Here is a 13,784-nt window from a genome sequence, read left to right on the forward strand (position 1 = left end):
ATAAACCTCAAGTTGAACATCAAACAAAGAACATCTTGACATGCATCTAGAATTAGAAATTGAAAACAAGGCAGAATTCTTGAATTCAGGCCAACATTTTCACTGCAAGCCTCTGAAATTAACCATACCTGTCAGCAGGGATCCTGTCTCCACACTTTTTTTGCTTCCCCTCCCCTCATCTCTAATTTAAGCCTGACAACCCTCATAAATCATTTTTGCAGGTGACTTCTCCTTCTAGATTAGGCTAATTGGGTTCTTAATGGCCCTACTGAACACAGGCCACTTTGAAGTAAGAGTCAGTGTGTTTCCTTGATGGACCTTCCATTTCCCTGAGATGAGATCAGCCATGATTCATGTAGTCCACCTCTGGGGCCCAGGGTAAAAAAAAGCTGGCAATTAATCTCTGACACCACAAAATGGTCTGCCATAGTATAGCTTTCCACAACTGTTGCTATTGGGTACAGCTCCCATCGTATGTGGCTCTGTGAGGATTGGGTCTAGTGAGAGTTATCGTCCAGTACATCTAGGAGGCTCCAGAATAGTGAACATGGTCAGATTAATCATAATGAAATGCTATGCCAGTTCCAACCCAGGACCTGCTTCTGCTTACATTAACAGAAAACAATCATTACTACATACAATATTAGAGTTGTAAGATATCTAACATTGCAGATTGGGCACAAAGGGAATGTGAGATTCAGGAAGTAATACAATATTAGCATGTCCAGATAACAGTTGGTTTGTTAACTCTGCAACTGAGAGTAAATGTTAAATACATAACTTGATTTCTCATGGTTTGAAAACTGGCAGTTGCACATATAAATAAATCCTATGATATACACTATCAGAACAAGGCAATGGATCAGTGCTAGTGGGTGATGTTTCTAAGGTGCTGTCTCTGGTGAGCTGCATCTAACAAAAGACTTTGTCTCATTGAAGGATCTCCCTCTAACCCACTTGTCTGCTTAATGTGCAATACAGCTTTTCTGATTTTGGCTCAATATGAAATGCAAACTTATTAGTTATGGCTTATGGCTTGCTTGTTGAAAACCTAGTTTAAAGCATCTTGCTTTTTCTCTTACTGCTGAGGGATGATGATGGATGTTGTTATCACATGGAAAGCACCAACTCAAAAAGGTTCACATAGTACTTGAATTGTTCTTAAGCCTTAAGTCTGTCTTCATTGGCTTAGTACAGTGGTTCTCAACCTGTGGGTCGGGATCCCATTTGGGGTCAAACGACCATTTCACGGGGGGTCGCCAAACAAGGCTGTCCGCCATTTTTCCCTCTTTTCTTTGGCCACGCCCCTGGCACCCAGTGATGTATAAGTGGTTGGGGGTCACCACAACATGGGGAACTGTATTATGGGGTCGCGGCATTAGAAAGGTTGAGAAGCACTGGCTTAGTAGCTTCAAAGAGATCCTCAAGAACCAGCTTTGCAGGAGGAAAGTACTAAATCCCAACATTTTTAGGTAGGTCTTGAAAAATTACCCAAGATCATGAAAAGCCACTAATAGTCAAGGCCTTGGGGACACTTCATCTAGCTACTCTATATTTAACTAACCCTTTGTGCAGCACTACATCCCTTTATATCCCATGTGACTGCTAGAGCTCAGCACCAAAACAACCTTGAGATTAATTGCATCCCAACGGGCCATTATCCTTGAACTGTGTGATTTCATTTGCTATATGCCTTGGGCTCATCGGGATTTCATTTAATTAAGCTGCACCAGAAGGGGCGTTGTCTTACCTGAATGCCTTTTCTCAGCATGATGATGTAGAATCCACCGGTGGGTAATCTCAGCCTTCCTGCTCAGTTAAGACTAAGTCAGAAATTTAGCCACGCCTCCTTCTGGGCTGTACCTTCCCAGTTTTTGACAAAGGCGAAGCAAAATATGACAAAGTACGACGCATTAGCTCCTCCTACTATGACACATGCCCAGACGGCCATGAAGGGTGGGTATGAATTGTACATCATCATGCTGAGAAAAGGCGTTCAGGTAAGACAACGCCCCTTCTCCAGCATGATGAATGTAGAATCCACCGGTGGGACATACCAAAGCCGCTCATGTCCCTACGGGGGGGGGGGGAAGAGTCTGGGCTTGTGTCCCACGAGAAGAAACTACTTCTTGTAGAACCCTCCTACCAAATGAGGCATCCGCCCCTGCAAATTTATCAAGCTTGTAATGCCTTATAAATGATGAAGGGGAAGACCAAGTCGCTGCCCTGCAGATCTCCTCAACGGATGCCTGGGTAGACCAGGCCACTGACGTAGCTGCACTGCGTGTGGAGTGGGCAGTGATGTATGTAGGGACTGGAAGAGACTGCGAGAGATAGGCACGGGAAATGCATGCCTTAATCCACCTTCCAATGGTCGAAGAGGAGACCTTCTGACCCATGGAAGAGGGTTGGAAAGACATGAACAGAGCCTCTGACTTATGAAAGGCAGAGGTTCGCTTAATGTAACAGCGCAGAGCCCTACGCACGTCTAGTTTATGCCACTATCTCTCCAGTCTATGTGATGGATTAGGGTAAAAGTGCAGAAGAACCAGATCCTGGGACCTATGGACCCAGGTATTAACCTTCGGAATAAAGGACGGGTCCAATCTAAGAACCACTCTATCCTCGAAAAAGGTACACAAGTCACTCCTAATGGAGAGAGCAGCCAGTTCCGAAATACGTCTGACCCACGTGATTGCGACTAAGAAGGCAACTTTCAGAGAAAAGAAGTGAAGTGAGCAAGACCAGATGGGTTCGAACGGTGAAGAGATTAGTGCTTGCAACACTCGTGGAAGATCCCAAAAGAGATAACAATGAACTGCAGGCGGCCTGGCGTTGGTCACCCCTTTGAGAAAGGTGCCGACTACCGGGTGTTGCATTAATGGAACTAGATTGTCGCAAGTAAGTACCGTTGACAAGCCGCTATCTATCTGCGGATAGTGCTAGGAGATAATCCTTTATCCATACCTTCCAATAGATAATCCAAGATGTTAGGGATGGTGACCGACAATGGTCTGAGATGATGCCTAGTGCACCACGTGCAAAAGTTCTTCCACATGGCATCATAAATCCTATTAGTCAAGGGGCGCCTGGAGGCTTGGATCATCGAGATTACCCCGGACGAATAGGATTGTCTGACTAAATTCTCCCGCTCAAGTGCCAGGCGGCCAACTGGAGCCACTGGGGATCCGGATGCTGAAGGGTCCCCTGGCTGAGGGAGATGCGATCTGGAGGAATCCTCCATGGCGGTGAGATTGAAAGATCCACAAGGTCAGCAAACCACGGTCGCCTTGGCCAGTGTGGAACAACTAAGATGATTTCCGCCTGCTCCTGAAGCAGTTTGTGGATGGTTACCAGTATCAGCAGGAGGGGAGGGAAGGCGTATAGCAGTCCTCTGGGCCACTCGCTGCGAAAAGCGTCTGTTCCCTCCGCCCCCGGGGATGGGAACCTGGTGAAGTATCTGGGCAGTTGGGAGTTTTTCGGTGAGGCAAATAGATCCAGTTGGGGTTGTCTGAATCTGACCGAGATCTCCCTGAACAGAGCTGGGTCCAGGCATCACTCCGAGTGGTCGACCGTAACCCTGCTTAGGGAATCTACTTGGTGATTCACCTCCCCCAATATGTGCTCTGCTCTGATGGATCCCAGATTGGACTCTACCCAAAAACCCAGGCTCTGAGCTTCTAGCATAAGAGACCTGGACTGGGTACCTCCCTGCCTGTTGACATGTGCCTTGGCTGCCACGTTGTCCGTCAGTATTAGAACATGCTTTCCCACCACTAAGGTGGAGAATTGACGGAGTGCCAGATGAATGGCTCTGAGCTCGAGCCAGTTTATGTTGTGGGTTAAGTCCGAACGTGACCATTGATCCTGCGCTAGATGATTCTGGAGGTGAGCCCCCCAGCCAAACAGGCTGGCGTCTGTGGTCAAGGTGAGCCTGATAGGTTCCTTGAAGAGGGACCCCCTGGCCATTGCCGATGAGGTCCACCACAGAAGGGATGATAGTGTCTGGTGTGGAACCCTCACCCTCCTGGTGGATGAACTCATGCACCGTTTCTGGAAAGGAAGGAGAAACCACTGGAGGTTTCTGGAATGTAGTCTGGCCCACAGAATGATCCCCATACAAGAGACCATCTTCCCCAACAGTTGAGATAGTTGGACCAGAGGGACTACCTTCTCCCTCTGAACCCGGTGGACAAGAGTCCGGATGCTGTTCCGGCGATCCTGAGAAAGGAAGACCTTGCACAGATTTGAATCTATTATCGTCCCTAGGTGGAGGAGGCGAGTTGAAGGGGTTGTGTGACTCTTCTTGAAGTTCACCGAAAACCCGTGATTTTGAAGATGGTGATTTCCAGGACCGACTGAGCCAAATGGAAAGAACTGGATTGGATAAGTATATCGTCCAGATAACATTGTACGCGCACCGGAATCAACCTCAGATGGGTTGCCAAGACCGCTAAGATCTTTGTAAATACCTGTGGGGCTGAAGAAAGGCCAAATGGGAGAGCCTTGTACTAGAAATGCCGGTGCGTGTAAGAAAACCGGAGGAATCTGCGGTGTTCGAGAAGGATCGGGACGTGAAGATAAGCCTCCGTCAGATCTATAAAGGAAAGGAAATCCCCTTTCCTGATGCTGGCTAGAATGGACTTGAGAGTCTGCATCTTGAACCTCTTGTAGGTCAAGAAGTAGTTCAGACCCTTTAAGTCTAATATCGCCCTCCATCCCCCCGAGGCTTTTGGTACCACGAACAGAATGGAGTAAAATCCCTGTTCTCTCTGTTCCATGGGCACTGGCTCTATGGCCTCTATCTCTAGCAGGTGAGAGATGGCCGTGGATACCAGACTGGCCTTGGTGGTGTTTCTTGAGGTGGGGCATTGTAGGAAGCGTTCTGGAGGATTGGAGAACAACTCCATGTCTTATGGTATCTATCACCCAAGAGTCGTGGTGGTGACCTCCCAAATGTCACTGAACAGAGACAGGCGACCCCCTATGGGAGAGTCCTCCTTGGCGTCACTTGTTCCGTCTGTACGGGTGGCCCCCAGGGCCCCAGAAGGGTCATTTGGACTGGTACTGGCCCTTGGCTCCAGGGTTCTGGCGGTCCTGCTGTCAATCCTGTCTAGGGGGAAAGGATCGAGAGCCTCTGGGCCATTCCCAGGACTGCCCGGCCCGAAAGGGCTGCCTCCAATCCCAGGTACCTCCTGTACGAAAAGGCTGCCTACGGAAATCCTGTTGAGGCTTTCTGTCCGACCTCTTAGAGGAGTGTGCAAGAACCTTGCGCTTGTCTTTTCCCTCTATGAGGTACGGCTCAAGAACTGGGCCAAATAGATGTGTTCCGCTATATGGGGCGGTCGATAGATGCCACTTGGATTTCAGGTCGGCCGCCACTGTTTCAACCACAGCAGTCTGCGGGACAAGACCGTGGCTGCAATGGATCTGGCGGAGTACCTGGCAGAGTGGAGCGACGCGTCTGCCACATACTCAGACATTGCAACTAATTTGCCCAACGTCTAGTGTGCTCGCACCTGGTCAGGAGGGATGAGAGCCTGGTGGAGCCACATGATGGACGACCTGGCGAAAAAAGACGATGATGTAGCTGCCTTAATTGCCCATGCCGAGGGCTGGTGAGCTCTGCGGAGAGAAAACTCAAATCTCTTTTCCTCCGCTTTCAGGGCCTCTGCCATATCTCCTGGAATTGTGGAGGTAGAAAACAAGGAAGTTAGTGGAATGTCCACAATAGGCACCTCCAGGAGGGAAGAAAAGGAAGAAGAGACATTGAAAAACTTTTTCTCAGTGCCACTGGGAGAAGGAAGAGTGGCCAACGAAGACCGCTGTTTCTCCACCATACTGCGGAAGGAGTTTGGGCAAGGAATTTGTTTCTCCTCCACTACCAGCTCTGAGAACAAAGGGTTCGAGTCCTGGGCAGAGGAGGTAGATGGTTTAGGGTCCTGTTCAGGAGTAAGGTTGGCCATGGTGCAGGCCTTCATAAGTAATGACCTAAATAGGGAAGGGTCAAAGAGTCCAGATGTTGGTGCCAGGTCCGGGCCTGTCTCCTCATCCTCTGACATGGGCATGTCAGCCGTCTCAAGGTCCACGGATCCCTCCTCACCTAACTGAGAGGATGTCTCAGAATTGCCAGAACCCAGTAACAGGGCATGACCCGTTTGAGGTAAAGATATCTGTGGAGGAGGTGGCACCTGCGAGGGTCGTTGACCCATGGAGGAGGCCATAAATTGCGCAAATGCATGGTGCATAAAGGCCTGAAATTGATCCGACCACATGTCTTGTTGGTCTGTGGATGGACGCCCGCTGCTGTGGGAGTATGCGTGGCCTCAGGGCCCTGATGTGTTGTGGGAGAGGAGGAAAGAGGGGGACCAACCTATCCAGTTTCCCCTTGAGGAGACTATGCCCTAGGGGCATCGTGGAAAGGCGCGAATTGAAGCTCAAATGGGGAACGGTCCAGTGAAACGGGGGGAACCACTTCTGCTTCACTAGACATGAGCCTTTTAGCTCTGGAGAACTCCCTCTCCAGCGCCTGATGTCTCCTCGAGGCCTCTCACTCAGCTGCCTTGGAGGGCTCTTTAGTGGATGAGGCCTTTGCCTTGGGTTTTTTCTTCCCCCCCGTGTCCAATTCAGATGATCTACACTTTTTTGTGCGAGGGGGAACATCAGAGCCCTGTGATGGCTGAGGAGTTGCACTGTCTGCCATTGCACCCTGGATATTCCGGGTAGGAGATGTCCAGGAATGGGGGGAAACCAACACGCAGACCTGGTTGTCAGAGAGGGAAATCCCACGCTCTGAGCAATAGCAATGGCAAACAGCCAGACAGTCCACTAGAACTGCCTGTCTAGGCCTTGCGGCACAGCGCCACAAAACTAATTGGGATAGGTGGAATCTAACTGCAATTCCCCTCGTTGAGTTGAAATTCAGGAAAAAAATAAGAGTTCCTGCTGCAATTAATAGATATGGCCAATAGGTGAAAATTCAAAATGGTGGCTGCGCCTCTGCTCTTGTTGTCTTTTAGATAGTGTGGACAAGTCCGTGACCCCTATATATAAAGAGCACTGGAATATGTCCCCCCGTTTCAAGCCTGTCACAGCAGGCCAAGATAAGGGCTTAAAGAAAGCCCAGCTGCTCACTTAAAGTGCACGAGGCCTTTCAAAATGGCAGCTGCGCCTGTTAATGCTCCCAAAATGGCGACCGCGCCAAAATTAACGGCCGACAGAAAAGCGGTCTGGCCTTGCCAGGCCTGGGAAGGGCCCTGAGGAAGCTCTGCCTGTTAGTTAGAGGCTTTTTTCCCCTCGCTCTAAAGCTAGAGTGAATAATAACTTGCTGTTATGTCGCGCAGCCTCCGCTGGGATCCGGAGCATCAACTGCTTCAATCAAGGTCTTGCAGCGACGACGCAGTCCAGATGAGGCCGTCCGACCTCCCAGGCTCCGAGGGAAATCGCCAGGTAAGACAAATCCCCGTTTATTGCAAATCAGCTTGATCGGAGCTGCTGTTGCTCCGGTAAATCTGGAATGGCCAAAAAAAAAAAAAAAAAAAATCAGCTCGTATGGAGCCTGCAAGGCTCGCTGGAGCCGAAGCTGTAGTTAGCTGCAAGTGAATAAGCCTGCGAAATTTGGAGTCAAATGTAGAAAGGGCTAATTTAAGATAATTTTAGAATTTGGAAATATTAAACTAATCAATTTACTAACTTATCTCATTCAACTTAGTCTAAACAGAGGGGCCAAACCAATTGCGTCCTGCTGAGCTGAGACTAAGTCAAAAACTGGGAAGGTACAGCCCAGAAGGAGGCGTGGCTAAATTTCTGACTTAGTCTCAACTGAGTAGGAAGGCTGAGATTACCCACCGGTGGATTCTACACCCATCATGCTGGAGAAGTAACCATTTCTGAATCAGTGAAACATCTACTACCATCATAGAAAGTCCATGTGCAATCTTGGGTTCTTGAGCCTTCTTACTTGTGGGAGTAGTATTAACCATCAATTTTCTAGGAGTTTAGGAAACATATCTACAAGGGAGGGAGGGAGGATGTGAATCCTCAATGAGGAGATAAGGCTGCAGGGCAAGTACATGTAAAAAGAGTGAGATACCATCTGCGTATCTGATAACGCCTTGATTCTCTCTTCAGATTTATGCCTTCGCCTTGATTCTCTCTTCAGATTTATGCCATTTGAGAAGTTCAACAAGAGCTTGCTCCAAACAGGTACCTCCAAGGTGGATTTCAGCTCCTATCACCTCCCAAGAGAACAAAGACAACAACCAAACAGATAACAGATAACGAGCCTAGAATCCTTGCCACAATTTTAAGAGTCTGGAAAAAATAATTGCAAGCTTGGTTGCAAAACAAATTGCTACAGATGAGCATCTGCTGATTTTGTTATTACATATAACAATCTTCTGCTAGAAAGCATTCTGCCTGCACATTGGGCATTACTACAACCATGCTACTGTATCGTGATAGAAAGGCACAAGCTGATGGCTTAATTGGGTTTAAATGAAGATGACTGTATGCCCTGATTATTGCTTTCTTTAGTAACAGCAGTTAAATTGCTGACAATTAGGTTTCACTTAAATTGCAGGTGAAGTTATTTGTGGTTGAATGGTAACATGCCCTCATATTAACAGAATGGTTACCCAGCAAGCTATGGAAAAGCAGGATGCTCTTTCCTGACTACAGATAGCTCCCCAGTAAGCTATCCAGCAATACAAGGCTGTTTTGTATCCTTGAGTCTATCTGCTTCCAAAGCATCAATTGTGTTCTATTTTATTCAATCTCTCCCAATACAAAGCAAATGGAGACAGAAAGCTGAAAGAAGAAAAAAGCAAGGTGCAAGAAAACAAGCAAGCTTAGAGAGCATCAAGGACACACACACACACCCAAGATGCAAATTGTCTTCTTCTGCCCCCCCTCTTGTTGCAAACTGAATAAAGGAAGAAGAAAGTTGGGGGCTTTGCCCAAGGCCAATATGAGAAGGAGCATTGTCTTACCTGAACACCTTTTCTCAGCACGGAGATAGAGAATCCACCAATGGGTTAGCTCTGTCTTCCTGCCCATTAGACCAAGTCAGCCAAACTTGCCATGCCCCTCCTGGGCTAGGACACACCCAGTCTTGACGAGGGTGAAAGCAACTGATGACAGTCCAACATGATGGCTCCCAGACCCCTAACGCTGGTCTGAAGGACCCTAAGGGCGGGAGTGGATTCTCCATCTCCATGCTGAGAAAAGGTGTTCAGGTAAGACAACGCATCTTCTCCAGCACAGGAGATGGAGAATCCACCAATGGGACATACCAAAGCCCTACTGTCCCAATGGAAGGAGAGCAGTCAAGGCAGACCCATGTCTAGTTTATAATGCCTAACAAATGGGGAAGACAAAGATCACATCGCTGCCTTACAGACCTCCTCGATAGATGCTTGTATGGCCCACGCCACGGAGGTCGCAGCACTGTGAGTGGAATGTGCTGTGACATGACTTGGGACTGACAGGGAAGGCGACTGGTACGCCTCCGCAATGCAAGCCCTGATCCACCTGCCTATAGTTGAGGCAGACACCTTCTGTCCCAGAGAGGCATGGTGAAATGAAACAAAGAGGGCTTCAGACTTGCGAAAGGGCGCCGTTTGCTTGATATAATAGCGTAGCGCCTTGTGGATGTCCAGTGTGTGCCACTGTTGTTCCAAGTCATGAGACGGGTTTGGGCAAAAATCCGGCAAGACAATCTTCCGACCCTAAGAAAAAGGGTGTTGACCTTGGGAATGAATGTAGGGTTCAATCGAAGGACCACCCAGACCCGGTGAAGGATACAGAGGTCATTCCTGACCAACAGAGCCGCAAGCTCAGAGATTCACCTGGCCGACGTGCTAGCGACCAGGAAGGTGACCTTGAGAGACAAGGACCGCAGAGCACAAGTTAGGATAGGCTCAAACGGTGGCTTGGTAAGGATCCGTAGTACCCATAGCAACTCCCAAGAGGGATACCTATGTATTACAGGTGGTTTTGTGTTGGTGGTGCCCTTGAGAAAGGAGCGTAATCTGGGTGCTAGGCCAAAGGAAGCGAATTGGCACAAGTAAGTAAGGTCGATAAGGCCGCAACCTGCATGCAGATGGTATTAGGCGCTAAGCCCTTATCAAGGCCTTCGAGCAAGTACGCCAAAATCTGTGGAATTGACAATTCCGAGATATCCAGTTGCTGCCACTCGCACCAGTGGCAAAAATTCCTCCATATGGAGTCATAGATGCGATTTGTCGCCGGCCGTCGGGAGGCCTGGATCATGGAAATCACTCCCGACGAATATGATTCCTGAGTCAGGATCCAGCACTCAAGTGCCAGGTGGCTAACTGCAGCCACTGGGGTTCTGGGTGTTGCAGAACCCCCTGGTGGAGAGACATGCAATCCGGGGGAATCCTCCATGGGGGAGAACGGGAGAGATTCACAAGGTCATTGAACCACGGTCTCCGTGGCCAGTACGGAGCCACAAGTAGTACCTCCGACCGTTCCTGTAGCAATTTGCGGATGGCTACCAGGATCAGAGGGAGAGGGGGAACATGTAAAGCAGGCCCCCCAGCCAGGGGGCTTGAAGAGCATCTGCTCTGTCCGCCCCTGGGGATGGGAACTGGGAGAAGAATCTCAGGAGCTGGGAGTTCGTCGGAGAAGTGAACAAGTCTATGACGGTTGTCCAAACTGCTGCGCTATCTCTGCGAAGAGATCCGGGTGCAGACGCCATTTGGAATGATCCATGGTCGACCTGCTTAGAAAGTCCACCTGCCGATTCGCCTCCCCTGAGACGTGTTTGGCCCTGAGGGAGGGCAGGTTGGTCTCTGCCCAGGAGCCCAATAACTGGGCCTCGGCCATGAGGGACCTGGACCGGGTACCCCCTTGATGGTTCATGTGGGCCTTTGCTGCCACGTTTTCCATGAAGACTAGCACGTGTTGCCTCGCAACCCTGTTGCAGAAGTGGCGGAGAGCCAGATGTATGGCTCTGAGCTCCAACCAATTGATATTGTGTTTCAGGTCTGTCCGGGACCATTGGCCCTGGGCGAACTGAGACTGAAAGTGTGCTCCCCAGCCGAACAGACTGGCGTCCGTCATAAGCATGAGCTGGACAGGTTCCTTGAAGAATGACCCTCTGGCTACCGCTGGTGAGTACCACCATCGGAGGGACCGCAGGGTCTGAGTAGGAACCCTTACCCTTTGGTTGGAGGAGCTGGTGCCCGACCTTTGGAAGGAGAGCAGGAACCATTGGAGGTTCCTGGAATGCAATCTGGCCAAAGGGACTATCGCGATGCACGAAACCATCTTTCCCAAGAGTTGGGAAAGCAGGGCCAACGTCACTACATGCTCCCTGCATACCTTGAGGATCAGGGTCCAGATGCTGTCCCAACGTTCCTGGGATAGATAAATCTGGCAACTGACTGGGTCTGTGACGGTGCCCAGGTGCAGAAGTCGGGTTGAGGGAACCATCTGGCTCTTTTGCAAGTTCACCGAGAACCTGTGCTCTTGGAGGACCTTGATCGACAATGACAGGTCTGACTAGGCCACTGTAAGGGAGGACGACTGGATGAGAATGTCATCCAGGTAGTATTGAATGTGTTCCGGCACCGGTCTCAGGTGTGCAGCGAGCACCGCCAGGATTTTGGTGAACACCCTGGGAGCTGAGGAGAGGCCGAATGGCAGAGCCCTGTATTGGTAGTGATGGCCCATATAACAGAACCTGAGGAACTGCCGGTGGTCGGGGAGGATGGGGATGTGGAGATATGCTTAAGTGAGGTCTATGGACGTCAGGAAGTCTCCTTTTCTGACGCTGCCTAAGATGGACTGGAGCATTTGCATCTTGAATTTTCAGTACACAATGTGGGAATTCAGACCTTTGAGGTCTAGAATAGCCCTCCATCCTCCCGAGCCCTTGGGAATCACAAAGAGGATGGAATAGAATTCCCCACCCCGTTGCCCAACTGGCACCGGTTCTATGGCTCTTATGTCTAAAAGATGACGAATGGCTTCTTGCATGAGGCCCTTTCTGACTGGGTTCTGTGACTGGGGGCAAGAAATGAAGCGCCCTGGTGGCCTGAACATGAATTCCAGGGACAGGCTGTAATGGATGGTTTGGAGGACCCAGGAGTCTGTGGTGGTGGCTTCCCACTGGTGGACAAAGAGGGATAGTCTACTACCTATTGAAGGGGCAGCCCGGGAGACACTTGGACCTTCTAAAAGGTCGACCCCCCCAGAAAGGGCCACTTGCCCTGATACTGCTGCCTGGGTCTGGGACCCTCTCTGTCAGATGGAGGGGTGTGGCCGGGAAGGGGCGGGGAGGTTGTGCTGGTCCCGAGCCCATTCCTGACCGAAAGGAGTGTCTGCGTGCATACGGGTTAGCACACCTGTCGGCCCGCCTGGTGAAGTGGGTCAGTACCTTCCACTTGTCCTTATTCTCAGTTAAATAAGGTGCAAGGGCCTCTCCAAAGAGCTGATCTCCCTGATAAGGGGCTGCAACCAGACGCCACTTGGATTTGGCATCAGCTTGCCAATGCTTGAGCCATAGCATCCGCTGTGCTGTGACATTGGATGCCATGGTCCTTGAGAAAAACCTGGCCGCATACAATTTTGCGTCAGAGACATACTCCATCGCTGCAACCAGTTTGCTCAGGTCTTGGTGAGTGTGTACCTCCTCCAGAGGGAGCTTGGCTTGGAGTTGACGGAGCCAGAGGAGAGAGGTCCTGGCAAAAAAGGATGCGCAAGTGGCCGCTTTTACTGCCCACGCCACCGCCTGGTGAGTCCTGCAGAAGGTCAATTCCCATCTCCTGTCCTCAGCCCTCAGTGCCTCTGCCATATCCCCTGACATTGTGGACAAGGACAAGAGAGGGGCCAGGGGTTTGTTCACTGCTGGCACCTCCAGGGCATCAGCCAAGTCTGGCGCTGCACTAAACAATTTCCTGTCTGTACCTGCCAGGGGAGGGATGGTGCCTGGTGAGACCCATTGCTTCCGAACGGTGTTCAAGAAGAGAGATGGACAAGGAACGTGGTGCTGAGCCACGATAGGCTCAAAAAACACTGGGTTCAGATCTGAACTGGGCGAAGGGTCTGGTTGAGGGATCCGATCAGGACCTATGTTGGCCGTTGTACTGGCCTTGTGAAGCAGTGGCAAAAAGAGGGCTGGGTTAAAGAGACCACCAAATGGAGGAGGATCTGGGGGGAGGTCCTCCTCCTCCAACCATGGAATGTCTGATTGGTCGTACTCCGCAGGAGAAGAAGCCCTGCTATAAGAGGATCAGGAAGGTGAGGGAGGATACCCAGATGCACCCAATCAGGGAAATTGAGATGGAATTGATGCCATTGACTCGGCCTTGGGCATGTGGTAAGACCTGGCGGCAATTGCCCGGTCAATCACCTGAGAAATCAGGGCTTGAAGGCGATCGTCGGAAGTGGGGCCTTCGGGCTCAGTCACCCTGAGCCCAGCGGCCATGGGAGTGAAGGTGGCCTCTGAGCCTGAATGTGGGGCCCGGGGTGCCAATGGTGCTTGGTGGATGGTTGGAATCTTGATCCATTCCAGAAGGAGGTGTATGGCAATACCCTTCGGGGACCAGACCCCTTGAGTGGAGGGCGGGGCCCCAGGGGGAGGTCAAACCCCGAGGCCTCTATCCGTTCCTCCTCTGCCCTAGCCAGCCTCTGCATTTTTGAGAATTCCTTCTCCAAAGCCTGGTGTCTCCTGCTAGCCTGTTTTTCTGCCAATTTGAAAGGCTTCCTTCCGGAAATGGTCTTTGCCTTGGCCTTGATCCTGCCTGCTGCCTCCT

At 50.4% G+C, this 13,784-nt stretch overlaps 1 protein-coding gene across 3 annotated transcripts in view; it reads right to left on the minus strand.

The window, feature by feature from the left end:
* NKAIN1 (sodium/potassium transporting ATPase interacting 1) overlaps window positions 1-13,784 on the minus strand; it is a 42,006-nt gene that overhangs the window by 12,610 nt on the left and 15,612 nt on the right. Inside the window, exon 1 of one of the 3 annotated variants that reach the window (XM_039329148.1) lies at window positions 5,520-5,833. The exons of 1 other annotated variant lie outside the window; for it this stretch is intronic. In XM_039329148.1, coding sequence (XP_039185082.1) covers window positions 5,520-5,678 — 159 coding nt within the window. In that variant the 5' untranslated portion in view covers window positions 5,679-5,833. Of the gene's footprint in view, window positions 1-1,750; window positions 1,894-5,519; window positions 5,834-13,784 lie in introns of those variants that run through there. One more of the 3 variants, XM_039329151.1, reaches the window with a different exon arrangement.

This window comes from Crotalus tigris, unplaced genomic scaffold, assembly GCF_016545835.1.
Source record: "Crotalus tigris isolate CLP2741 ecotype Arizona unplaced genomic scaffold, ASM1654583v1 scf7180000024388.1695876, whole genome shotgun sequence".
In the NCBI taxonomy this organism is placed as follows: domain Eukaryota; kingdom Metazoa; phylum Chordata; class Lepidosauria; order Squamata; family Viperidae; genus Crotalus; species Crotalus tigris.